This window comes from Saccopteryx bilineata, chromosome 3, assembly GCF_036850765.1.
Source record: "Saccopteryx bilineata isolate mSacBil1 chromosome 3, mSacBil1_pri_phased_curated, whole genome shotgun sequence".
NCBI lineage: Eukaryota > Metazoa > Chordata > Mammalia > Chiroptera > Emballonuridae > Saccopteryx > Saccopteryx bilineata.
The window spans coordinates 173,961,410-173,988,085 of NC_089492.1; the positions used below are offsets into that span (position 1 = coordinate 173,961,410).

Genomic DNA, 26,676 nt, shown 5'->3' on the forward strand with positions numbered 1-26,676 from the left:
TATATTTGCTGATCTGTCTCCACAGGCAAGTGAAATAAAAGACAGGATCAACAAATGGGACTTTATCAAACTAAAAAACTTCTGCACAGCTAAAGACAATAAGAACAGAATAAAAAGACAAACTACACAACGGGAGAATATATTTGACATAGCGTCTGATAAGGGGTTAATAACCAAAATTTATAAAGAACTTGTAAATCTCACCACCAGAAAGACAAACAATCCACTCAAAAAATGGGCAAAAGAAATGAATAGACACTTCTCCAAAGAGGACATACAGATGGCCAATAGGCACATGAAAAATGCTCAACATCGCTAATCATTAGAGAAATGCAATTTAAAACCACAATGAGATATCATCTCACACAGATCAGAATGGCACTCATCAACAAAGCAACACAGAATAAGTGCTGGTGAGGATGTGGAGAAAAGGGAACCCTCCTACACTGCTGGTGGGAATGCAGACTGGTGCAGCCTCTGTGGAAAACAGTATGGAGATTCCTCAAAAAATTGAAAATCCAACTGCCTTTTGACCCAGCCATCCCACTTTTAGGAAAATACCCCAAGAACACCATAGAACTGTTCCAGAAAGGAGAAATGCACCCCCCATGTTTATGGCAGCATTGTTTACAATAGCGAAGATCTGGAAACAGCCCAAGTGTCCATCAGAGGACGAGTGGATTAAAAAGCTTGGTACATATATACTATGGAATACTACTCAGCCCCAAGAAATGATGACATTGGATCATTTATAATAACATGGATGGACCTTGATAACATTATAGGGAGTGAAATAAGTAAATCAGAGAAAACTAAGAACTATATGAACCCATGCATAGATGGGACATAAAAATGAGATTCAGAGACATGGACAAGAATGTGATGGTAACAGGGAGTGGGGTGGAGGGGTGAGGAGGGGGTGAGGAAGGAGAAGGAGGGGGTAGGGTGAGGGGAGGGGCACAAAGAAAACCAGATAGAAGGTGACAGAAGTCAATTTGACTTTGGGTGAGGGGTATGCAGCATAATCAAAGGTCAAAATAATCTGGAGATGTTTTCTCGGAACATATGTACCTTGATTTATCAATGTCAGTGCATTAAAATTAATTTTAAAAAAATCACTCATCGAGCAGTCTAGCTACTTATAATAATTTATTTCTGATCTTCAAGCAAAGATATAAAGGGATTCCATATAGCATTTATATTCAATTCCTCAGTGCCCGATGATTAATTTGTAGAGGAATAAAGTCCTCACAAGGGAAGCCAAAATAATCTGAGGTGACTTTGATACAATGCCACAAAGGATATCAAGAGTAAGCCAGTAGAAATTGCAAATGGCTAAGTTCCATTAAGAGTGCTAATAAAAGAATAATTGAATTTCCCCAAACTGTGAATTAAAAAAATGTTATAAGTGGGTAAAATTTAGACAAGTCAGGCAAAACTTTTGATACAGCCTTTGGTTGTTAAATGTTAACTTTAGCCACTGTTGCATTTATGTTTATTACATGGCTTAATCTTAAAAAATGCAACTTTTCCATTGGAAATTTGGCCAATCTCATTCCTTTTTTTTTTTTTCTTTTTGTATTTTTCTGAAGTTGGAAATGGGGAGGCAGTCAGACAGACTCCCACATGCGCCCAACCGGGATCCACCTGGCATGCCCACCAAGGGGTGATGCTCTGCCCCTCTGGGGCGTCACTCTGTTGCGACCAGAGCCATTCTAGCGCCTGAGGCAGAGGCCACAGAGCCATCCTCAGTGCCCGGGCCAACTTTGCTCCAATGCAGCCTTAGCTGCGGGAGGGGAAGAGAGAGACAGAGAAGAAGGAGAGGGGGAGGGGTGGAGACCAGATGGGCGCTTCTCCTGTGTGCCCTGGCCAGGAATCGAACCCGGGACTCCTGCATGCCAGGTGACGCTCTACCACTGAGCCAATCAGCCTCATTCCTTTTTCTTTTGTGTATTACTTCTCGGCCTGTTCCTTCCTTCTGCAGCTTCAGACACTGCAGGGTCTCTCAATCTCTTTCAAGTAAATTGCCATGTTCTGCAAAGTCACAGACCTAACTTCAAAAAAGTAACTTGAAACGATCTAATTTTTAGTCCTGTATATAGCCATGGTCACACTGAGGAAGATAAACACCTCTTTTAAATTTTTTTGATGCTTAAATCAACTGGTCACTATAGAAAACTAGAAGCTATTCGAATTCTTTCAACTTCTGTGAACCACTGGCACAGACAGCTCTTCCCTCCGGAATCCAGACATCTTCGCTCTCTCAGATGAGTAGAGTAGTTTTCATACCACTGATTCTGGCTAGTTAAGAAATCCCCACATGTCCCCTACTAAATTCATAAATAAAGATTTAAGAGTATATTAGCAATGCAACTGTGAAACTTTTGTGTTTGCTTCTGAAATTACCTCAAATTAACAGATTTAGTGGAACCTTGTGTGATAAAGACGTTTTGCACAACTCTCAGAAATCTTGAAAGGTATTTCTCTATGACAATTTGTGATATTGAGCATTTTCTTTAAAAACAGCTCTAAGTATTTTTTAAAGAGTCCTTATCTTTTACAAGTATATGATGAAATACTTATAAGTGAAACAATGTTTGGGCATTCTTCAAATACAGAGAATGGAGGGCATGGGGAGTAAATGAATCAAGACTGGCCCTAGGTACATAAGCTGTGGGATGGATACGCCAGAGTCAATGTCACTATTTGGTCTTCTGTGTAGCAAAACTATTGGAAGTCCATAATTCAGATATAATGCTATGCACTGCTCTTTGTTAGGGCTTTTATTTAGAAAAATAACTTTCTATCAAAACCAATGGAGAACCAAGAGTTGGAAGTTAATATTTCAACTATCTGTACCAATTCAATAGCCAAGTCCATTACTACATTGTTTGGTAAAAACAAAACAAAACAAAACAAATTGTCTTCTATCATCTTCTAACTGGTTTTCTTTGTGCGGGTGATGGGTATGCAACGTAATCAAATGTCAAAATAGAGTGACGTCACGGAAATGGCGCCGTGAGCAGCGGGTCCGACAGCTCTCCCCTAAATCACAACAAATTTATCAACTAGAAATAGAAAAATTTATCCTCGGAGCATTCCGGAGTTCCACACAAACTGATAGCGAAAGGACTGTTATCACTTGAATCTGAGAGACGAGGGTGTGGAGGAATCTACCACAGGGACGTTCTTTCAAACCGCAAGGAAGTGCGCCTGTGGTGAGTCAGCCCATATACTTGGGAACCGCGAGCCACTGCAAGCCGCCGCGAGCCCCCACGAGCCGCAGCCGCGAGCGGCCCCCGCGAACCGCCACTGCGAGCCGCCGCGAGCAGCCGCGCACGCGCCCAGTCCGGTTGAGCACCGCTGACGTTCCCAGCGGCCCACACACTGCGAGTGGGGGTCGCCGGCCACCGGTGCCCGGAGCGCCCCATTCGCACGCGTGCCTTGGGCATTCCACGCGCCCAGGGCACCCTGCTGGCCCGCACACCCAGGGGGCTCCATTATCCTGCGCCTGGTGCGGTCCAGCCGCCAGCGGCGGGGTGAGCGGGAGAGGCTTGGGAGATTCTCTCCGTGGGCGGGGCACCTCACCCAGCCATTCAAGCTAACAATCAAGCGTTGGGAGAGGGGCACGCGCAGGCAGCCTAAAATACCTTCGGAAGCACAGATGCGACCCAATCACTGAAATTAGCTTAACCCATGAAATCTGCGCACCCTCGGTTCTAATTGATAAGATCTCTCTCAGTTCAGCGATCCAAGACAAGAGGCGTGATATTTTTTAGTGCCTCTCGCTAAAGGGGCGGGGGCAACTTCTGATTGATAGAGCCTCCATATTCAGGGATAAATGCTAACAAGAAGGACTTGGCAGATAATAAGGTCTATACTACACTAGTCGTAAGCAGAGACTAGTGCCTCTTCTTCCCTGCAAAAACAGGCTACAAAGTGTGGAAAGCCTGGGTTGAGAGGTCCAACTGAATGCTAGGCGCTGAACAGTCACCTTGACAACAATTGACTCCCACCCCCGCCTGATTACACTGGAGGCCCTGACTGTCAGAGCCTTTCCCAAAGCCTTGCACTGAGTGGGGATAGAGTGGGGATTTCCCAGCTCTTTGAGCCTCTTACTCCCCAGGCAGAAGCAGTTGCAGCCTTATAGCTGGATCACCAGGCTGCTAATTCAGAAAGGGGGGACTAGGAGAGAGAATCCAGGAAAGCAAACTCTCTCATCGTTGGACCCTGCAAACGCCAACAAGCCTTTACTTCCAGCAAGACTAAAGCCAATTATATGACATTGCCATAGAATCCCATCAACTGCAAATCCCTACCTAAGTGTGACACAGGGGCAGAGCCTGGGGTACAGAGTCACCGACCAGGAAGAGGGAGAGAAAAGAAAAAGAAAGAAGTTAACCTCTCAAAATCAAGAAAAACCCACAGACTTTACAACTTGATCCACTAATTTTTTTTGTTGTTGTTGTTGTTGTTTGTTTCTTCTATCTTTTTGCCTTTATTTCCTCCACCTCGGTCCTTCTATTCTCTGCCCATCTTATGCTTCCCCTTTCTTGAACTACACTACCCATGAGTGTTGCATTTTATTTTTCTTCTTTATCCTCACCCTCCTTTAAGGTTATACTCCAAAACACTTAACTCTCACTCTCTCCTCTTTTGGTTTTTTTTTTTTTGTCTTGCTATATTTTGTTTTTTTCTCTTCCTATTTTATTTCTTCCTTCGTTTTTCTCTTTTTCTTATTTTTTCCTTTCTATTCGTTTTTTCTTTTCTCATTTTACTTTCCTCCCATATAATCCTCAATCACGAACAAATTAGTTAATTTGGGACTCAAGGCTTTTTTTTGGCTTTATTTCTCTTTTTTGCTTTTGTTTTTATTTTTTTTTCTTGTTTGTTTATTTTTGTGGAATTTTGGGTCCTCCCAACCCAAGGTCTCCATTGTATTTAGTCTTCGCTCCACTTAATACAACAGATTTTTACTTATTATTTTTATTTTTTCTTCTTTATTATTCTTTTTTGGTCCTTTTTTCTGGTTCCCTCTTATCCCTCTCATTATATCTCTTAGTTGACCATCACTTACAAGCAAATCATCTTATGCTTGTCTAAGATTTTCTTCCTTTTTTTTTTTTTTTTTGCATTTAGTGGGTCCCTATTCCCTTTTTTTTGCCCCTTGAACTCTTCACCCCAAATCAGGCCCTCCATTATAGGCACGATATTTCCCTGAGGAGGGGAGAGGAGGGAAAGAGAAGAGAGAAAAAAAGGGGAAAATAATAAATTATTACTGTTTTTTTTTGTGGGGTGTTTTACCTTTTTTTTTTTTTTTTTTTTACTTTTTACTCTTTATTAATTCTAATTAGTGCTATCAATAAGACCACCCTCAGATGCCAATAAGAAAGAGGAAATCGAATATTATGGATACAAAAGAAAGAGAGGTAACACAAATAGATGTGGAAAAATCTGTGGAGAAAAGACTTAACATATTGGAAGCCTTGGAGCTAAATGACAGAGAATTTAAAATAGAAATATTAAAAACACTCAGAGATATACAAGAAAACACAGAAAGGCAATAACGAAGATCAGAAAACAACTCAATGAACACAAAGAATATATTACCAAGGAAATTGAAACTATAAAAACAAATCAAACAGAAATGAAAAACTCAATTTACAACCTGAAAAACGAGGTAACAAGCTTAGCTAACAGAACAGCCCAGATTGAAGATAGGATTAGTGAAATAGAAGACAAACAACTTGAGGCACAACAGAGAAAAGAAGAAAGAGACTCAAAAATAATAAAAAACGAGAAAGCCCTACAGGAATTGTCTGACTCCATCAGAAAGAATAACATAAGAATAATAGGTATATCAGAGGGAGAAGAGAAAGAAAATGGAATGGAGAATATACTCAAACAAATAATAGACGAGAACTTCCCAAGCCTGTGGAAGGAACTAAAGCCTCAAATTCAAGAAGCAAACAGAACACCAAGTTTTCTTAACCCCAACAAACCCACTCCAAGGCACATCATAATAAAGATGGCACAAACCAATGACAAAGAAAAAATTCTCAAGGCAGCCAGGGAAAAGAAGAGTACAACATATAAAGGAAGGCCTATTAGATTATCATCAGATTTCTCAGCAGAAATTCTACAAGCTAGAAGAGAGTGGACCCCAATATTTAAAGCCCTGAAAGAGAGGAACTTTCAGCCAAGAATACTATACCCATCAAAGCTATCCTTCAAGTATGAAGGAGATATAAAAACATTCACAAATACAGAAAAGATGAGAGAATTTATCAACAGAAAGCCCCCACTCCAGGAAATACTAAAGGGGGTTTTCCAACCAGATTCAAAGAACAAAAGAAAACAACACCACAAGTAACAGCTCCACCAAGAACACAATAAAACCAAACTTAAACTGTGACAACAAAGGAAAAAAAGGGGGGAGAGGATGGAGATTAACAGTAGCAAAGGATGATGAAGTGCAGAAAGACTTATAAGATAGGGTACTACAATGAATATGGTAGGTACCCTTTTCATTACTTAATGGTAACCACCCTTGAAAAAACCACCACAAAAACACTTGACTTAAAAAAGGTAGCAACAGAGGAAAGAAGTATGGAACACAAACAAACAAAAACAAATGATAGAAAACCAAAAGAGAAGAATCAAACTAGATACAAAACTAACAGAAAGCAATTTATAAAATGGCAGTAGGGAACCCACAAGTGTCAATAATTACACTAAATGTAAATGGATTAAACTTACCAATCAAAAGACACAGAGTAGCAGAATGGATTAAAAAAGAAAATCCAACTATATGCTGCCTACAAGAAACACATCTAAGCAACAAGGATAAAAACAAATTCAAAGTGAAAGGCTGGAAAACAATACTCCAAGCAAACAACACCCAAAAAAAAGCAGGCGTAGCAATACTCATATCTAATAATGCTGACTACAAGACAGAAAAAGTACTCAGAGACAAAAATGGTCATTTCATAATGATTAAGGGGAAGTTGAATCAAGAAGACATAACAATCCTTAATATATATGCACCAAACCAAGGAGCACCAAAATATATAAGACAGCTACTATTGACCTTAAAACAAAAACTAACAAAAATACAATCATACTTGGAGACCTCAATACACCGCTGACGGCTCTAGATCGGTCATCCAAACAGAGAATCAATAAAGATATAGTGGCCTTAAACGAAATACTAGAACACCTGGATATGATAGACATCTACAGGACACTTCATCCCAAAGCGACAGAGTATACATTTTTCTCTAGTGTACATGGAACATTCTCAAGAATTGACCATATGTTGGGCCACAAAGACAATATCAGCAAATTTAGAAAAATTGAAATTGTACCAAGCATATTTTCTGATCATAAAGCCTTGAAACTAGAATTCAACTGCAAAAAAGAGGGGGAAAAACCCACAAAAATGTGAAAACTAAACAACATACTTCTAAAAAATGAATGGGTCAAAGAAGAAATAAGCGCAGAGATCAAAAGATATATACAGACAAATGAAAATGAAAATACGACATATCAGAATCTCTGGGATGCAGCAAAAGCAGTAATAAGAGGAAAGTTCATATCACTTCAGGCCTATATGAACAAACAAGAGAGAGCCGAAGTAAACCACTTAACTTCACACCTTAAGGAACTAGAAAAAGAAGAACAAAGACAACCCAAAACCAGCCGAAGAAAGGAGATAATAAAAATCAGAGCAGAAATAAATGAAATAGAGAACAGAAAAACTATAGAAAAAATCAATAAAACAAGGAGCTGGTTCTTTGAAAAGATCAACAAAATTGACAAACCCTTGGCAAGACTCACCAAGGAAAAAAGACACAGGACTCAAATAAATAAAATCCAAAATGAAAGAGGAGAGATCACCACAGACATCATAGATATACAAAGAATTATTGTAGAATACTATGAAAAAGTATATGCCACCAAATACAACAATCTAGAAGAAATGGATAAATTCCTAGAACAATACAACCTTCCTAGACTGAGTCATGAAGAAGCAGAAAGCCTAAACAGACCAATCAGCAGGGAGGAAATAGAAAAAACTATTAAAAACCTCCCCCAACATAAAAGTCCAGGCCCAGACGGTTATACTAGTGAATTCTATCAAACATTCAAAGAAGACTTGGTTCCTATTCTACTCAAAGTCTTCCAAAAAATTGAAGAAGAAGCAATACTTCCAAACACATTTTATGAGGCCAACATAACCCTCATACCAAAACCTGGCAAGGATGGCACAAAGAAAGAAAACTACAGACCAATATCTCTAATGAATACAGATGCCAAAATACTAAACAAAATACTGGCAAACCGAATACAACAACATATTAAAAAAATAATACATCATGATCAAGTGGGATTCATCCCAGAATCTCAAGGATGGTTCAACATACGCAAAATGGTTAACGTAATACACCATATCAACAAAACAAAGAACAAAAACCACATGATCTTATCAATAGATGCAGAAAAGGCTTTTGATAAAATACAACACAATTTTATGTTTAAGACTCTCAACAAAATGGGTATAGAAGGAAAATATCTCAACATGATAAAGGCCATATATGATAAACCATCAGCCAACATCCTATTAAACGGCATAAAACTGAGGACTTTCTACCTTAAATCAGGAACAAGACAGGGTTGTCCACTCTCTCCACTCTTATTCAACGTGGTGCTAGAAGTTCTGGCCAGAGCAATCAGACAAGACAAAGAAATAAAAGGCATCCATATCGGAAAAGAAGAAGTAAAGGTATCACTTTTTGCTGATGATATGATCCTATACATCGAAAACCCGAAGGACTCCACAAAAAGATTATTAGAAACAATAAACCAATACAGTAAGGTCGCAGGATACAAAATTAACATACAAAAGTCCATAGCCTTTCTATATGCCAACAATGAAATATTAGAAAACGAACTCAAAAAAATAATCCCCTTCACGATTGCAACAAAAAAAATAAAATACCTAGGAATAAACATAACAAAGAACGTAAAGGACCTATATAATGAAAATTACAAAGCATTGTTAAGGGAAATCGAAAAAGATACAATGAGATGGAAAAATATTCCTTGTTCTTGGATAGGAAGAATAAATATAATCAAAATGGCCATATTACCCAAAGCAATATACAAATTTAATGCAATTCCCATCAAAATCCCTATGAGATTTTTTAAAGAAATGGAACAAAAAATTATCAGATTTATATGGAACTATAAAAAACCCCGAATAGCCAAAACAATCCTAAGGAAAAAGAATGAAGCTGGGGGCATTACAATACCTGACTTTAAACTATATTATAGGGCCACAATAATCAAAACAGCATGGTATTGGCAAAATAATAGACAGTCAGACCAATGGAACAGAATAGAAAGCCCAGAAATAAAACCACATATATATGGTCAAATAATCTTTGATAAAGGGGCCAACAACACACAATGGAGAAAAGAGAGCCTCTTCAACAAATGGTGTTGGGAAAACTGGAAAGCCACATGCAAAAGAATGAAACTCGACTACAGCCTGTCCCCGTGTACTAAAATTAATTCAAAATGGATCAAAGACCTAAATATAAGACCTGAAACAATAAAGTACATAGAAGAAGACATAGGTACTAAAATCATGGACCTGGGTTTTAAAGAACATTTTATGAACTTGACTCCAATGGCAAGAGAAGTGAAGGCAAAGATAAATGAATGGGACTACATCAGAATTAAAAGTTTTTGCTCAGCAAGAGAAACTGATATCAAAATAAACAGACAGCCAACTATATGGGAAATGATATTTTCAAACGACAGCTCAGATAAGGGCCTAATATCCAAAATTTACAAAGAACTCATAAAACTCAACAACAAACAAACAAACAATCCAATAAAAAAATGGGAAGAGGACATGAACAGACACTTCTCCCAGGAAGAGATACAAATGGCCAACAGATATATGAAGAGATTCTCAGCTTCATTAGTTATTGGAGAAATGCAAATCAAAACTACAATGAGATACCACCTCACTCCTGTTAGATTAGCTATTATCAACAAGACGGGTAATAGCAAATGTTGGAGAGGCTGTGGAGAAAAGGGAACCCTCGTTCACTGTTGGTGGGACTGTAAAGTAGTACAACCATTATGGAGGAAAGTATGGTGGTTCCTCAAAAAACTGCAAATAGAACTACCTTATGACCCAGCAATCCCTCTACTGGGTATATACCCCAAAACCTCAGAAACATTGATACGTGAAGACACATGTAGCCCCATGTTCATTGCAGCACTGTTCACAGTGGCCAAGACATGGAAACAACCAAAAAGCCCTTCAATAGAAGACTGGATAAAGAAGATGTGGCACATATACACTATGGAATACTACTCAGCCATAAGAAATGATGACATCAGATCATTTACAGCAAAATGGTGGGATCTTGATAACATTATAAGGAGTGAAATAAGTAAATCAGAAAAAAACAAGAACTACATGATTCCATACATTGGTGGAACATAAAAATGAGACTAAGAGTCATGGACAAGAGTGTGGTGGTTACCAAGGGTGTGGGGGGAGGGAGGACATGGGAGGGAGGGTGGGAGAGAGTTAGGGGGAGGGGGAGGGGCACAGAGAACTAGATAGAGGGTGACGGAGGACAATCTGACTTTGGGCGAGGTGTTTGCAACATAATTTGATGACAAAATAACCTAGACATGTTTTCTTTGAATATATGTACCCTGATTTATTAATGTCATCCCATTACCATTAATAAAAATTTATTAAAAAAAAATGTCAAAATAATCTGGAGATGTTTTCTCTGAACATATGTGCCCTGATTTATCAATGTCACCACATTAAAATTAATAAATTAAAATTTAAAAAGATAATAAAATAAAGCTATACTAGCCATTGGCAGAGATGCCTGGCAGATGAGCTAAGAAGAAAAAATAAAACAAAACAAAACAACCAAAAAACCCCTCAAAACAAAGAACACCCCAAACTGTCTTTTCAGTCTTTGAGATTTCAGTGACAATATGTAACTAGATTTTAATGTGAATTAAATATTATTTTAGTTCAAAATACAAATTTTCTGATTTCCTTTAAAGACAGAGTTAAAAATTAAAACAGAAATATAATAAAACTGGTAGGTGTACTTTCACATCACTATGTGTTGAGGAAAGTTGTGCCTGCTTTCAAAAACCCTTCTCTCCCACACAATACAATAAACACACATAGCTCTTACCTTGTGATCATATGGACTGTAGGAATGAAACACTCGAGAAAGATCTTTTGTTCTTTGCTTTTTCTGTGGAAGAAAACACACACATTTGAGTAGACACACGTGTGCACAGAAATCCATCCATCCATCCATCCATCCATCCATCCATCCATCCATCCATCCTTCCTTCCATCTACCTACCTACCTATCGGTTTTCATTTCGCTATCAGTATTAAGATGTTTACTTAGACAGTCTTCCTTGTGCAAGGTGAGGGGCTCCAGTGCCAGTTTGGGACACGTGGATGTATTTAGAAACCAATGCCACTTGAGAGTTATGTGGGTCACTGTAACAGATAAGCCAGGCAAACTTTTCCTAGAAGGTTTCATAATTAAAACATTAATAATCAAAAACTTTATTTTTAAGCACATAACTTAGAGACTAAAGTGGGGAAAAAACTGTGAAAAGAAAGAAAACTCTTTGTCACTGTAATGCCAGTTGCTGTTACTCTGATTGGGCACTTCCATTTAGATGATATACCTCTGTCAGGCCTTTTGTCTGCTGGAGATCACCCTTGTTCTGTCACTGCTATTATAAGGTCCACGTGCCCTGCGTGGTGTTTCACACACCATAGGCACTCTATAAATATTTGCTAAATCGGTGAATAAATGAAACTCTCGAATCAGACAGGCATATAAGTACTGTAAGTATCTATAAGGATGACACCTAAGCCTCACGTATAGTTATAAAGAGCAAAGCTTCTTTTCACTGCTAATGATGTTCCTCTCAAGTGGAACCCAGGTACCACTCACAACCCCTCTGTACCTTCTGCTTCCCAGTGTTACAATAAACACATTTGGGGTTCTCTTATACAGCCAATCATCAGAAGCAGCTTGTTTTCTCATATGCCGTCACTGTCATCTGTACTTTTGCCATAATCATCATGAACAATTTTGTGTATGGTTCTAGATCTTCTTGGCATGTATCTTCACACACAACTGATTATTTACTTTTAAAGAAAGGAGATCATTCTGTGAATACTGTTCTGAAATTTACTTTTTCCACTTTACAATTTATCCTTGCTGAGCATTTTCTTCTTTTTTCTTTAGTGAGAGAGACAGATAGCATGAGAGACAAAGAGAAAGACAAATAGGCAGACATTCTAGAAGGGAGAGATGAGAAACATCAACTCGTAGTTGCATCACTTTAGTTGTGCATTGACTGCTTCTCATATGTGCCTTGACTGGCAGTGGGGGAGGCTCCAGTTGAGCCAGTGACCCCGTGCTCAGGTCAGTGACCTTGTGCTCAAGCCAGTGACCATGGGATCATGTCAATATTCCCACGCTCAAGCTGGTGATCCCACCGCTCAAGCTGGTAAGTCTGTGCTCAAGTCAGTGACCCCGGGGTTTCAAACCTGGGTCCTAAGTGTCTCAGGTCAATGCTCTATCCACTGTACCTCCCCTTGGTCAGACATTCTTGCCAAACTCAAAGGTTTGTGTATCTGGATCTATAATCGTTTATACAGAATTCTCACATCCAAAAATTTCTGAAATCTCAACTTTTTTCTGCAATTTATTTCAGTTTTTTAATATAATGATTATCTTTGTATAAATATCTGCCAGCTTGAGGGTGGAAGTTTTTTAAAAGATAAATTATGGAAGTTCAGTTGCAGGATCAAATAGGATGCCTGTTTATTACCTTGAAAATTACTGTCATATTGTTCCCACATCACAAATGCTATACCAACTAGCCTTCTCACCAAGAGTGAATGAGAGAAGAAATTGCATGTTAAGTTGGAAATTCTTAATTTCTTTTTCCCAACTAAAATTTGTAATGTTTCTAAATTTACAGAACAGATAAAACATTTTTAAAACAGACCGAACATCTTCCCAGGTACCAATTATATGATTTACTTTTGCACATCAGAGTTTGACACTATCTCGTATTAAAATTCTGTCACAAGACTGGCCAGTTGGTTCTCAATTCTGCCCGTGTTGCTTTTGGTTCTACTTTTTTATTGTAATCCAACTACCAGGTAAAGGAGCTTCTTCTATCTCTACTAGAGAGTGAATCGCAGCCTGGCACCCATGGTTCCTGCAGAAGTACTTCCTTCCTTTCAAGTCCAGGGGCCGCCTGCGCCTGTCAGTCATCCCCCCCGGGCCAGGGAGCTAAGCAGAGCGTCCTGGTTTCTACTGATCTTCAGTAGCCGCTTGGCTAATTCAAATCTGCTATCAATTAAGACCTCATAGGTAGAGTCATTTGTACATACTCATAGTTTTCCTATTTCAGAACTGTCTTTGGAGCCACAGTGCCAGTTGGCAATCTTTCAAATTACCTGGCTTTGTTTCCACATTCTGACATCCCCTAAAAGTGATCCTCATGGCCCCTCAGCCAGAATCCCACCTCCTCTGGTCTATCTCTCAGGTGTGCTTCTGACCATCACACTCTAAAGTAATTTAACGTTCCTTTTTCCCCACCCAGCAGAGCTATGTCTGTAACAGACTGGAGACAGTTCCTTGGCTCTATGAGCCTTAGATTCCGTTCTGAAAAGGTCACTTGCCACCAAATTTTTCATTAGTTTATAATTTTCTCTACCTTCTCATACACCTACTTGGTCGATGTGACAGTTCTTGACTTATATACTTCAATCAGAAAAAAATGACGGATACTAACACTTCCATGGGTTGGAGACTTAATATAAAACACGGGAGAAAATTTTTTTTTTCAGAAAGGAAATTATGGTAGAGGAGATAAACTACTAGGAAGCAAAACAGTATTAAACTTAGGAGGTGTCCCCAGGATTGTTCAGTTCCAGAAATGGTTGAGCTACTGGCTCGAGCTGGCAAGTGGACACAGAATATTCAGAGGTTGTTTTGTATGTCTTTTTAGGTGGGTTTTGATTTTCTATGTCTATTTTGATAGCTGAAGATGTCTTTATTATAAGCTACCTCAAGTTATTTTGGGAAGGAAGTGGGGTATAAATGATAAATAAATACACTATTCAGAGTAGCCCCCCAAAGAAGCCAGTGATAAAAGAATGCTCTTGTATTCTGACAACAAATATACTATATATACAGTGAAGTCTTGGCTATGAATACTAAAGGTGATATGTATCAGTCCAATTAATTAAAAATTATTGGTTTTTCCTGTGAGGACAGATTCATAGAGCCCAATGGTATCACCTTCTGGGATCCAGAACAGGGGTTGATCAATGATGGCCTATGGGCCAATACAACCTGCACCTGTTTCTGTAGCTGAAGTTTTGTTACTACACAGCCACATTCAATTATGTATTATCTATATACGCTTTTATGCTACAACAGCAGAGTTGAGTGATTACATCAGAGATTGTATGGCCCACAAATCCTGAAGTATTTATTTACTACCGGCTTTTATAGAAAAAGTCAGCCTTCCCTAATCTTGAATCTCTATCTTTGACCATGTCTATATCTAACAGTAGTCCCTTGACCCCAAACTAAATGAACAACTACCTATCTAGCAAAATTCCTTGCTCCTTCTAACTGCCTAATGAAGACAGTTGAAGAACCAATCACAACCCATATCCTTACACACCAGGATGAACATACCAGGCAAAATAACAATTAGCTGTCTTGTTTTTGGGATTTTATCTTCTGAGTATTCCATGTTCAGACAGAAAATCCTGTAAGTTGGTCACCAGAGTATGCTGAAATAGATAGGGACTTTCAGAGCCTACTTTATTCACATCCTAAGTGCTGAGGACAGGGAATCTGAAAAGAGACCCTTTATTAAGTTCTAGCACTAATGCAAAGGAAAGGGTTTCAAGTACAAATAACTAGAGTGTGGCCATTATTGCTAGTGAGCCCGCTTTTCATGTGAAGACACTGCTGAGTGTACTGTGCTACAAAACAGGCTTGTTGAGCCTTGTTCTCAGCAGTTTTAACTGACACTAAAAGCTGAGCCAAAAATGGAATAATTAGGTATTTTCCTATTGCATCATACTGCGTCTAAATTACCTCCCACTTTTTAGCCTGTTTAAACAAGTTTCTCAGTCATGCAACCACCTGTAAATTCTCCAAGTGTTTATAAAGTAAACATGTTAAACAAGTTGTGTGATGAACTTGTAATGAGGGTGGCCAAACTACAGTGAACACAGCAAACATCTCTCCCAAAACTGTGTGAGGTACCTTCAAGTCACCTTATCATTAATCCCAAGGATCAGGCCACAGAGATGAGAGCTTATTAAAAAGGAACTATTATACATGCCAAGTCCTGAAGCTATATGGGTTGCAGTTTAGTTGAAAAGATGCAGCAGTATGAGCCCTGGCCAGGTAGCTCAGCTGGTTAGAGCCTCATTCCAAGACACAAAGACTATGGGTTTGATCCCTGGTTAGAGCTCATATAGGAAGAGGTCGATGTTTCTCTTTCTCAAATCAATAAATAAATTTTAAAAAAAGGTGAGGCAGTATGCAAATTTAGTAAAATGTCTAGATTTCTGACAAGCTAAGCATCTGCAGATCTCCATCCTATAGGAATTTCCTAAACTGCTTTTGTATTTCACTCAAGGACAGAAAGCACTGATCACCCTTTTTATATTTATGTGTATACTCCTTTTCAGGCAAAACTAAAGGCCCTAATGGAACATTTTTAATAGTCCAGGTTTCCAGATAATGCAATAATTCTATTTTTTATCAAAGGTATGCACAGACTCCAGATATGAAAAAGGCTCTACATGTGATGAGAACAGATATTTTGAAGGTGACGTTACACAATCAATTAAACTATAACAATATGCACCAATTTAACTCCTCCTGGTTCCCCAAACTAATTCAATGTTTTCTGTGCTCATTTTCTACTTGTAGATTAAAGTTTTCTCAGATAAAATAGTATTACTATAAGGTACAACTATATAAACTATGGACTTCATTTCTACATAGGAAGTCTCAAAAAATGACAAAGTCTACGAGTGTTTAGAAAATTAGATGTGTGTAAGACATTATAATAACATACGCTGTAAATGTCTCAGCAAGCCTTTGTCATACTTTATGCTAAGAAGCGAAAATAGCAGGTTTGAGTTATCAGGGTCTTGGAAGTCACCATTCTGCCTCAACAACAAGTAAACTGAACAGACTGAAAAATCAACAATTCTTCCTAGCTCCCGGAGAGGGGATGACACAGGGAAACTGCAGTCTCAGAACTGGAGAGAGCAACAGGTGAATGCCGAGAACCGGCACCTGGAGCAGAGCCTCAGGGAGAAGCTGCTGCAGGAACCAGTCAATGTGCAGGTAGGAGACCCTGAACTGTAGCTAATGGGATGCTGGAGGCTCAATGCAGGCAGCCTTAGAGTTAAGAACTCTAGTTATTGGCGGTACAATATTGTAGAATTTACCTCTAGGAGCTCAACCAGGTTCCAATAGTAAACATCAAAGAAAAATACCACCTCCTCCCCCCTGCCCCACCTGGCCTCTCGCCTGTGGTGGTGCAGTGTACATAGAGTGTTGACCTGGAATGCTGAGGTCACCAGTTTGAAACCCTGGGCTTGCCCAGTCAAAGCACATACAATAAGCCATCAATGAACAACTAGAGTGAAGCAAGCACGTATGAGTTGATACTTCTTGTTCCTCCCTCCCCTCTGTAAAATCAATAAATAAAATCTTTAATGAACAACTAAAGTGACGCAACTACAAGTTGATGCTCCTCATCCTTCTCTCATGTGTATAGTAGAACCGTTGACACTATCGGAAATGGTAAAGGAAGTTTTGTAATATTCGGAGGCTTGTAATAGTGTAAAGTACAGGCCTAGGCAGATTGTGATAAATAGGCTTTGGATTATATGCTGCGGTTACCTTCCATTAAGCTGTGATGGGCCCAGGTAATTGACACACCAGAGGCTAATAGGACGGATGTATTTAGTAGGGGGATGTCACACACACACACACACACACACACACACACACACACACACACACACACATATCCTAGAGCTTCCTTCTGTCAAAGGGAGGAGAAAAGGAAGTATTTTGAAATCATCAGTGTACTCTGTTCCTTTTTTTTTTCTGAAGTGAGAAGTAAGAGGCAGAGAGACAACTCTCCCATACTATCAACTGAGATCCACCCAGCATGCCCACCAGGGAGTTATGCTCTGCCCATCTGGGGTGTTGCTCTGTTGCAACCGGAGCCATTCTAAGCCCCTGAGGAAGAGGCCATGGAGCCATCTTCAGTGCCCGGGCCAACTTTGCTCCAATGGAGCCTTGGCTGCGGGACGGAAAGAGAGAGATAGAAAGAAAGTAGAGGGGGAAGGGTGGAGAAGCAGATGGGCGCTTCTCCTGTGTGCCCTGATCGGGAATCAAACCCGGGTCTTCCACTCACCAGGCTGATGCTCTACCACTGAGCCAACCAGCCAGGGCCTGTCTTCTGCTCTTAACAAGGCCTGTCCTCAGGGGAAACTAGTTAGCCAGAGCCTAACATGTAGGGTATTATCAGAGCCTAACAGTATATCTTGGGGAAGGGAAATACTGAACTCTGTTTCACCTAGCACTCCTGTCACATCTAAGGCAGGGGAAGAAAACCCTGGAAACAGTTGGTAAGTTCACATTCCAGAGGCACAGACTCATTAAAGGACTGAGATCTAATCAGAAGAATATAGAAGGCTTCCTCTATCCTTACATCTCATCACATTACAAATGTCTGGCTATTAAAGAGAATTACAATATATAACAAGAGGCAAAAAACACAATTTGAAGAGACAGCAAATATCAGAGCCAGACCAGGCAGAGATGTTGGAATTATCTAACTGGGAATTTAAAACAGCTATGATTAATAGGTTAGGGGCTCTAATAGATAAAGTGGAAAACATGTAAGAACAGATGGGTGATGTTAGCACAAAAATAAAAATCCTAAGAAAGAACCAAAAAGAAATGCTAAAGCTCAAAAAAATAAAAATAAATAAATGAACAGAGATTAGGAATATCTTTATGAATTTATTAGTAAATGGGATACGGCTGAAGAAAGAATCTCTGAGCTACAGTGTATCACAACAGAATCCTCGAAAACCAGAGAGCAACAAAAGCAAAGACTGAAAACAATAGAAAATCCAAGAATTGTGAGAGAACTACAAAAGGTATAATATATACATAATGGGAACACCACAAGGAAAATAAAGATATAAAGGAAGAGAATAAATACCTGAGATAATTACAACTGAGAATTTTCCCCAAACTAATGTTACACCCTAAACCACAGATCCAGGAATCTTGGAGAACACCAAGTAGGATAAATGCCAAGAAAAGTTGGGTATATTGTTTTCAAATTACAGTAAATCAAAAGAAAATCCTGAAAGAAGCCAGAGAGAAAAATACCTCAACAACAGAAGAACAAAGATAAGAATTACCTCCAGCTTATCCTTAGAAACCATGCAAGCAAAAAGAGAATGGAGTAAAACATGAGTTGACAAAGAAAAAGAAAAACACCAATCTAGAATTATATATCCTGGGAAATTATCCTTCAAAAGTGAAAGGGAAATAAAGGCTTTCTCAAACAAAAAATTGAAGGAATTTCAACACACTTATTTTTTACTGCTCCCTTTCTGGAAGAGAGCCTAAGAAGTAGTTAACCAATCAATTGGAAAGTAGCAGCAGAAAAGTAAGAGTGGAACCGAGACAACTTACTAACTGAACAGCCAGGTTCTGAATAGCTACCTTGTGTCATGAAGGTGCACTTGAGACAACAAGGCAATGATGGGGTAGTGGGGTCTCAGAGAGTGAGGTTCCAAACAAATTCCACAGTTCCAGCAGTAAAGGCTGGAAGGGATCAGAGACTAACCAGTTGCTACACTCCAAAGATAGGCATTCAGAAGGGAAGCCAGAGAACCACACCCTGAGGCTAAAGGGCCGAAGTAGCCAAAAGGTGCAAGATGAAAACAAATGACTGCGGGTCAAGGAGGTCCTTGGTGAAGAACTAGTCAAGAACTGAGAGAACCAGGGTGAGGACAGGGCTTTGCAAGAAGCAATGAGAGACAATGAAGTCAAGATAAGAATTGAAGAGACCTTAAGAAGTAAGTGAGAGGAGTGACGTCACGGAAATGGCGCCGTGAGCAGCGCGTCCGACAGATCTCCCCTAAATCACAACAAATTTATCAACTAGAAACAAAAAAATTTATCCTCGGAGCATTCTGGAGTTCTACACAAACTGAAAGCGAAAGGACTGTTATCACTTGAATCTGAGAGATGAGGGTGTGGAGCGACGTTCATTTAAGCCGCGAGGGAATGCGCCTGTGGTGAGTCAGCCCACACTTGGGAGCTGTGAGCAGCAGCGGGCGCGAGCCCAGTACGGTTGCAGAGCGAGCACCGCCCACACTCGGGAGCAGCGAGCAGCCGCTGGCGCTACCGGTCCGGTTGCAGAGCGAGCACCGCTAACGTTCCCAGCGGCCCACGCACTGCGAGTGAGAGTCGCCAGCCACCGGTGCCCGGAGCACCCCATTCGTGCGCGTGCCCTGGGCATTCCACACGCCCAGAACGCCCTACTGGCCCGCACACCCAGGGTGCCCCATTATCCTGTGCCTGGTGCGATCCAGCCGCCAGCAGCAGGGCGAGCGGGAGAGGCACAAGGGTGGTCTTCTACTTGGCAGATTCTCTCCGTGGGCGGGGCACCTCACCCAGCCATTCAAGCTAACAATCAAGCGTTGGGGGAGGGGCGCACGCAGGCAGCCTAAAATACCTTCGGGAGCACAGATGCGACCCAATCACTGAAATTAGCTTAACCCATGAAATCTGCGCACCCTCGGTTCTAATTGATAAGATCTCTCTCAGTTCAGCGACCCAAGACAAGAGGCGTGATATTTTTTAGTGCCTCTCGCTAAAGGGGCGGGGGCAACTTCTGATTGATAGAGCCTCCATATTCAGGGATAAACGCTAACAAGAGGGACTTGGCAGATAATAAGATCTATACTACACTAGTCGCAAGCAGAGACTAGTGCCTCTTCTTCCCAGCAAAAACAGGCTACAAAGTGTGGAAAGCCTGGGTGGAGAGGTCCAACTGAATGCTAGGCGCTGAACAGTCACCTTGACAACAATTGACTCCCACCCCCGCCTGATTACACTGGAGGCCCTGACTACCAGAGCCTTTACCAAAGCCTTGCACTGAGTGGGGATAGAGTGGGGATTTCCCAGCTCTTTGAGCCTCTTACTCCCCAGGCAGAAGCAGTTGCAGCCTTATAGCTGGATCACCAGGCTGCTAATTCAGGAAGGGGGGACTAGGAGAGAGAATCCAGGAAAGCAAACTCTCTCATCGTTGGACCCTGCAAACGCCAACAAGCCTTGACTACCAGCAAGACTAAAGCCAATTATATGACATTGCCATAGAATCCCATCAACTGCAAATCCCTACCTAAGTGTGACACAGGGGCAGAGCCTGGGGTACAGAGTCACCGACCAGGAAGAGGGAGAGAAAAGAAAAAGGAAGAAGTTAACCTCTCAAAATCAAGAAAAATCCACAGACTTTACAACTTGTTCCACTAATTTTTTTTTTGTTGTTGTTTGTTTCTTCTATCTTATTGCCTTTATTTCCTCCACCTCGGTCCTTCTATTCTCTGCCCATCTTATGCTTCTCTTTTCTTGAACTACACTACCCATAACTGTTACATTTTATTTCTCTTCTTCATCCTCACCCTCCTTTAAGGTTATACTCCAAAACACTTAACTCTCACTCTCTCCTCTTTTGTTTTTTTTTTATTTGCTTTATTTTGTTTTTTTCTCTTCCTTTTTTATTTCTTCCTTCGTTTTTCTCTTTTTCTTATTTTTTCCTTTCTATTCGTTTTTTCTTTTCTCGTTTTACTTTCCTCCCATTTAATCCTCAATCACGAACAAATTAGTTAATTTGGGACACAAGGCTTTTTTTGGCTTTATTTTTCTTTTTTGCTTTTGTTTTTGTTTTTTTCTTGTTTGTTTATTTTTGTGGCATTTTGGGTCCTCCCAATCCAAGGTCTCCATTGTATTTAGTCTTCGCTCCACTTAATACAACAGATTTTTGTTTATTATTTTTATTTTTTTCATCTTTATTATTCTTTTTTTGGTCCTTTTTTCGGGTTCCCTCTTATCCCTCTCATTATATCTCTTAGTTGACCATCACTTACAAGCAAATCATCTTATGCTTGTCTAAGATTTTCTTCCTTTTTTTTTTTTTTTTTTTTTTTGCATTTAGTAGGTCCCTACTCCCTTTTTTTGCCCCTTGAACTCTTCACACCAAATCAGGCCTTCAATTATAGGCACGATATTTCCCTGAGGAGGGGAGAGGAGGGAAAGAGAAGAAAGAAAAAAGGGGGAAATAATAAATTATTACTGTTTTTTTTTGTGGGGTGTTTTACCATTTTTTTTTTTTACTTTTTACTCTTTATTAATTCTAATTAGTGCTATCAACAAGACCACGCTCAGATGCCAATAAAAAAGAGGAAATCGAATATTATGGATACAAAAGAAAGAGAGGTAACACAAATAGATGTGGAAAAATCTATGGAGAAAAGACTTAACATATTGGAAGCCTTGGAGCTAAATGACAGAGAATTTAAAATAGAAATATTAAAAATACTCAAGATATACAAGAAAACACAGAAAGGCAATAACGAAGATCAGAAAACAACTCAATGAACACAAAGAATATATTACCAAGGAAATTGAAACTATAAAAACAAATCAAACAGAAATGAAAAACTCAATTTACAACCTGAAAAACGAGGTAACAAGCTTAGCTAACAGAACAGCCCAGATTGAAGATAGGATTAGTGAAATAGAAGACAAACAACTTGAGGCACAACAGAGAAAAGAAGAAAGAGACTCAAAAATAATAAAAAACGAGAAAGCCCTACAGGAATTGTCTGACTCCATCAGAAAGAATAACATAAGAATAATAGGTATATCAGAGGGAGAAGAGAAAGAAAATGGAATGGAGAATATACTCAAACAAATAATAGACGAGAACTTCCCAAGCCTGTGGAAAGAACTAAAGCCTCAAATTCAAGAAGCAAACAGAACACCGAGTTTTCTTAACCCCAACAAACCCACTCCAAGGCACATCATAATAAAGATGACACAAACCAATGACAAAGAAAAAATTCTCAAGGCAGCCAGGGAAAAGAAGAGTACAACATATAAAGGAAGGCCTATTAGATTATCATCAGATTTCTCAGCAGAAACTCTACAAGCTAGAAGAGAGTGGACCCCAATATTTAAAGCCCTGAAAGAGAGGAACTTTCAGCCAAGAATACTATACCCATCAAAGCTATCCTTCAAGTATGAAGGAGATATAAAAACATTCACAAATACAGAAAAGATGAGAGAATTTATCAACAGAAAGCCCCCACTCCAGGAAATACTAAAGGGGGTTTTCCAACCAGATTCAAAGAACAAAAGAAAACAACACCACAAGTAACAGCTCCACCAAGAACACAATAAAACCAAACTTAAACTGTGACAACAAAGGAAAAAAAAGGGGGGAGAGGATGGAGATTAACAGTAGCAAAGGACGATGAAGTGCAGAAAGACTTATAAGATAGGGTACTACAATGAATATGGTAGGTACCCTTTTCATTACTTAATGGTAACCACCCTTGAAAAAACCACCACAAAAACACTTGACTTAAAAAAGGTAGCAACAGAGGAAAGAAGTATGGAACACAAACAAACAAAAACAAATGATAGAAAACCAAAAGAGAAGAATCAAACTAGATACAAAACTAACAGAAAGCAATTTATAAAATGGCAGTAGGGAACCCACAAGTGTCAATAATTACACTAAATGTAAATGGATTAAACTTACCAATCAAAAGACACAGAGTAGCAGAATGGATTAAAAAAGAAAATCCAACTATATGCTGCCTACAAGAAACACATCTAAGCAACAAGGATAAAAACAAATTCAAAGTGAAAGGCTGGAAAACAATACTCCAAGCAAACAACACCCAAAAAAAAGCAGGCGTAGCAATACTCATATCTAATAATGCTGACTACAAGACAGAAAAAGTACTCAGAGACAAAAATGGTCATTTCATAATGATTAAGGGGAAGTTGAATCAAGAAGACATAACAATCCTTAATATATATGCACCAAACCAAGGAGCACCAAAATATATAAGACAGCTACTTATTGACCTTAAAACAAAAACTAACAAAAATACAATCATACTTGGAGACCTCAATACACCGCTGACGGCTCTAGATCGGTCATCCAAACAGAGAATCAATAAAGATATAGTGGCCTTAAACGAAATACTAGAACACCTGGATATGATAGACATCTACAGGACACTTCATCCCAAAGCGACAGAGTATACATTTTTCTCTAGTGTACATGGAACATTCTCAAGAATTGACCATATGTTGGGCCACAAAGACAATATCAGCAAATTTAGAAAAATTGAAATTGTACCAAGCATATTTTCTGATCATAAAGCCTTGAAACTAGAATTCAACTGCAAAAAAGAGGGGGAAAAACCCACAAAAATGTGAAAACTAAACAACATACTTCTAAAAAATGAATGGGTCAAAGAAGAAATAAGCGCAGAGATCAAAAGATATGTACAGACAAATGAAAATGAAAATACGACATATCAGAATCTCTGGGATGCAGCAAAAGCAGTAATAAGAGGAAAGTTCATATCATTTCAGGCCTATATGAACAAACAAGAGAGAGCCGAAGTAAACCACTTAACTTCACACCTTAAGGAACTAGAAAAAGAAGAACAAAGACAACCCAAAACCAGCCGAAGAAAGGAGATAATAAAAATCAGAGCAGAAATAAATGAAATAGAGAACAGAAAAACTATAGAAAAAATCAATAAAACAAGGAGCTGGTTCTTTGAAAAGATCAACAAAATTGACAAACCCTTGGCAAGACTCACCAAGGAAAAAAGACACAGGACTCAAATAAATAAAATCCAAAATGAAAGAGGAGAGATCACCACAGACATCATAGATATACAAAGAATTATTGTAGAATACTATGAAAAAGTATATGCCACCAAATACAACAATCTAGAAGAAATGGATAAATTCCTAGAACAATACAACCTTCCTAGACTGAGTCATGAAGAAGCAGAAAGCCTAAACAGACCAATCAGCAGGGAGGAAATAGAAAAAACTATTAAAAACCTCCCCCAACATAAAAGTCCAGGCCCAGACGGTTATACTAGTGAATTCTATCAAACATTCAAAGAAGACTTGGTTCCTATTCTACTCAAAGTCTTCCAAAAAATTGAAGAAGAAGCAATACTTCCAAACACATTTTATGAGGCCAACATAACCCTCATACCAAAACCTGGCAAGGATGGCACAAAGAAAGAAAACTACAGACCAATATCTCTAATGAATACAGATGCCAAAATACTAAACAAAATACTGGCAAACCGAATACAACAACATATTAAAAAAATAATACATCATGATCAAGTGGGATTCATCCCAGAATCTCAAGGATGGTTCAACATACGCAAAATGGTTAACGTAATACACCATATCAACAAAACAAAGAACAAAAACCACATGATCTTATCAATAGATGCAGAAAAGGCTTTTGATAAAATACAACACAATTTTATGTTTAAGACTCTCAACAAAATGGGTATAGAAGGAAAATATCTCAACATGATAAAGGCCATATATGATAAACCATCAGCCAACATCCTATTAAACGGCATAAAACTGAGGACTTTCTACCTTAAATCAGGAACAAGACAGGGTTGTCCACTCTCTCCACTCTTATTCAACGTGGTGCTAGAAGTTCTGGCCAGAGCAATCAGACAAGACAAAGAAATAAAAGGCATCCATATCGGAAAAGAAGAAGTAAAGGTATCACTTTTTGCTGATGATATGATCCTATACATCGAAAACCCGAAGGACTCCACAAAAAGATTATTAGAAACAATAAACCAATACAGTAAGGTAGCAGGATACAAAATTAACATACAAAAGTCCATAGCCTTTCTATATGCCAACAATGAAATATTAGAAAACGAACTCAAAAAAATAATCCCCTTCACGATTGCAACAACAAAAAAAATAAAATACTTAGGAATAATCATAACAAAAAATGTAAAGGACTTATATAATGAAAACTATAAAGCATTGTTAAGGGAAATCAAAATAGATACAATGAGATGGAAGAATATTCCTTGTTCTTGGTTAGGAAGAATAAATATAATCAAAATGGCCATATTACTCAAAGCAGTATACAAATTTAATGCAATTCCCATCAAAATTCCAATGACATTTTTTAAAGAAATGGAGCAAAATATCATCAGATTTATATGGAAATATAAAAAACCCCTAATAGTCAAAGCAATCCTAAAGGAAAAGAATGAAGCTGGGGGCATTACAATACCTGACTTCAAACTATATTATAGGGCCACGACAATCAAAACAGCATAGAATTGGCAGAAAAATAGACACTTAGACCAATGGAACAGAATAGAAAACCCAGAAATAAAACCACATATATATAGTCAAATAATTTTTGATAAAGGGGCCAACAACACACAATGGAGAAAAGAAAGCCTTTTCAGTAAATGGTGCTGGGAAAACTGGAAAGCTACATGCAAAAGAATGAAACTGGACTACAGTTTGTCCCCCTGTACTAAAATTAACTCAAAATGGATCAAAGATCTAAACATAAGACCGGAAACAATTAAGTGCATAGAAGAAGACATAGGTACTCAACTCATGGACCTGGGTTTTAAAGAGCATTTTATGAATTTGACTCCAAAGGCAAGAGAAGTGAAGGCAAAAATTAATGAATGGGACTACATCAGACTAAGAAGTTTTTGCTCAGCAAGAGAAACTAATAACAAAATAAACAGAGAGCCAACTAAATGGGAAATGATATTTTCAAACAACAGCTCAGATAAGGGCCTAATATCCAAAATATACAAAGAACTCATAAAACTCAACAACAAACAAACAAATAATCCAATAAAAAAATGGGAAGAGGACATGAACAGACACTTCTTCCGGGAAGAAATACAAATGGCCAACAGATATATGAAAAGATGCTCATCTTCTTTAGTTATTAGAGAAATGCAAATCAAAACTACAATGAGATACCACCTCACACCTGTTCGATTAGCTATTATTAACAAGATAGGTAATAGCAAATGTTGGAGAGGCTGTGGAGAAAAAGGAACCCTCATCCACTGTTGGTGGGAATGTAAAGTATAATAGTACAACCATTATGGAAGAAAGTATGGTGGTTCCTCAAAAAATTGAAAATAGAACTACCTTATGACCCAGCAATCCCTCTACTGCGGTATTTCCCAACGTGGGGCCCACGCCCCACAGGGGGGCAATTCAATAGTAAGGGGGGAAATTTGAAAATGGACTCGACAGGACTTTAACTCCTTCACCCCGGTCTATTTAAATGCAATGCTAGATATCGATGCCAAATTTAACAAAAAATGCAATTCTTAAATAATTGCGGTAAATAATTATTAAG

General features: G+C 38.8%; 1 protein-coding gene across 7 annotated transcripts in view; it reads right to left on the bottom strand.

Moving 5' to 3' along the window:
- Positions 1–26,676, bottom strand: part of CDKAL1 (CDK5 regulatory subunit associated protein 1 like 1) — a 1,056,598-nt gene that overhangs the window by 348,793 nt on the left and 681,129 nt on the right. For all 7 annotated transcript variants that reach the window (XM_066268295.1, XM_066268291.1, XM_066268292.1 and 4 more), the window contains one exon: positions 11,250–11,312. In XM_066268295.1, the coding sequence (XP_066124392.1) occupies positions 11,250–11,312 (63 nt within the window). The remainder of the gene's footprint in view (positions 1–11,249; positions 11,313–26,676) is intronic.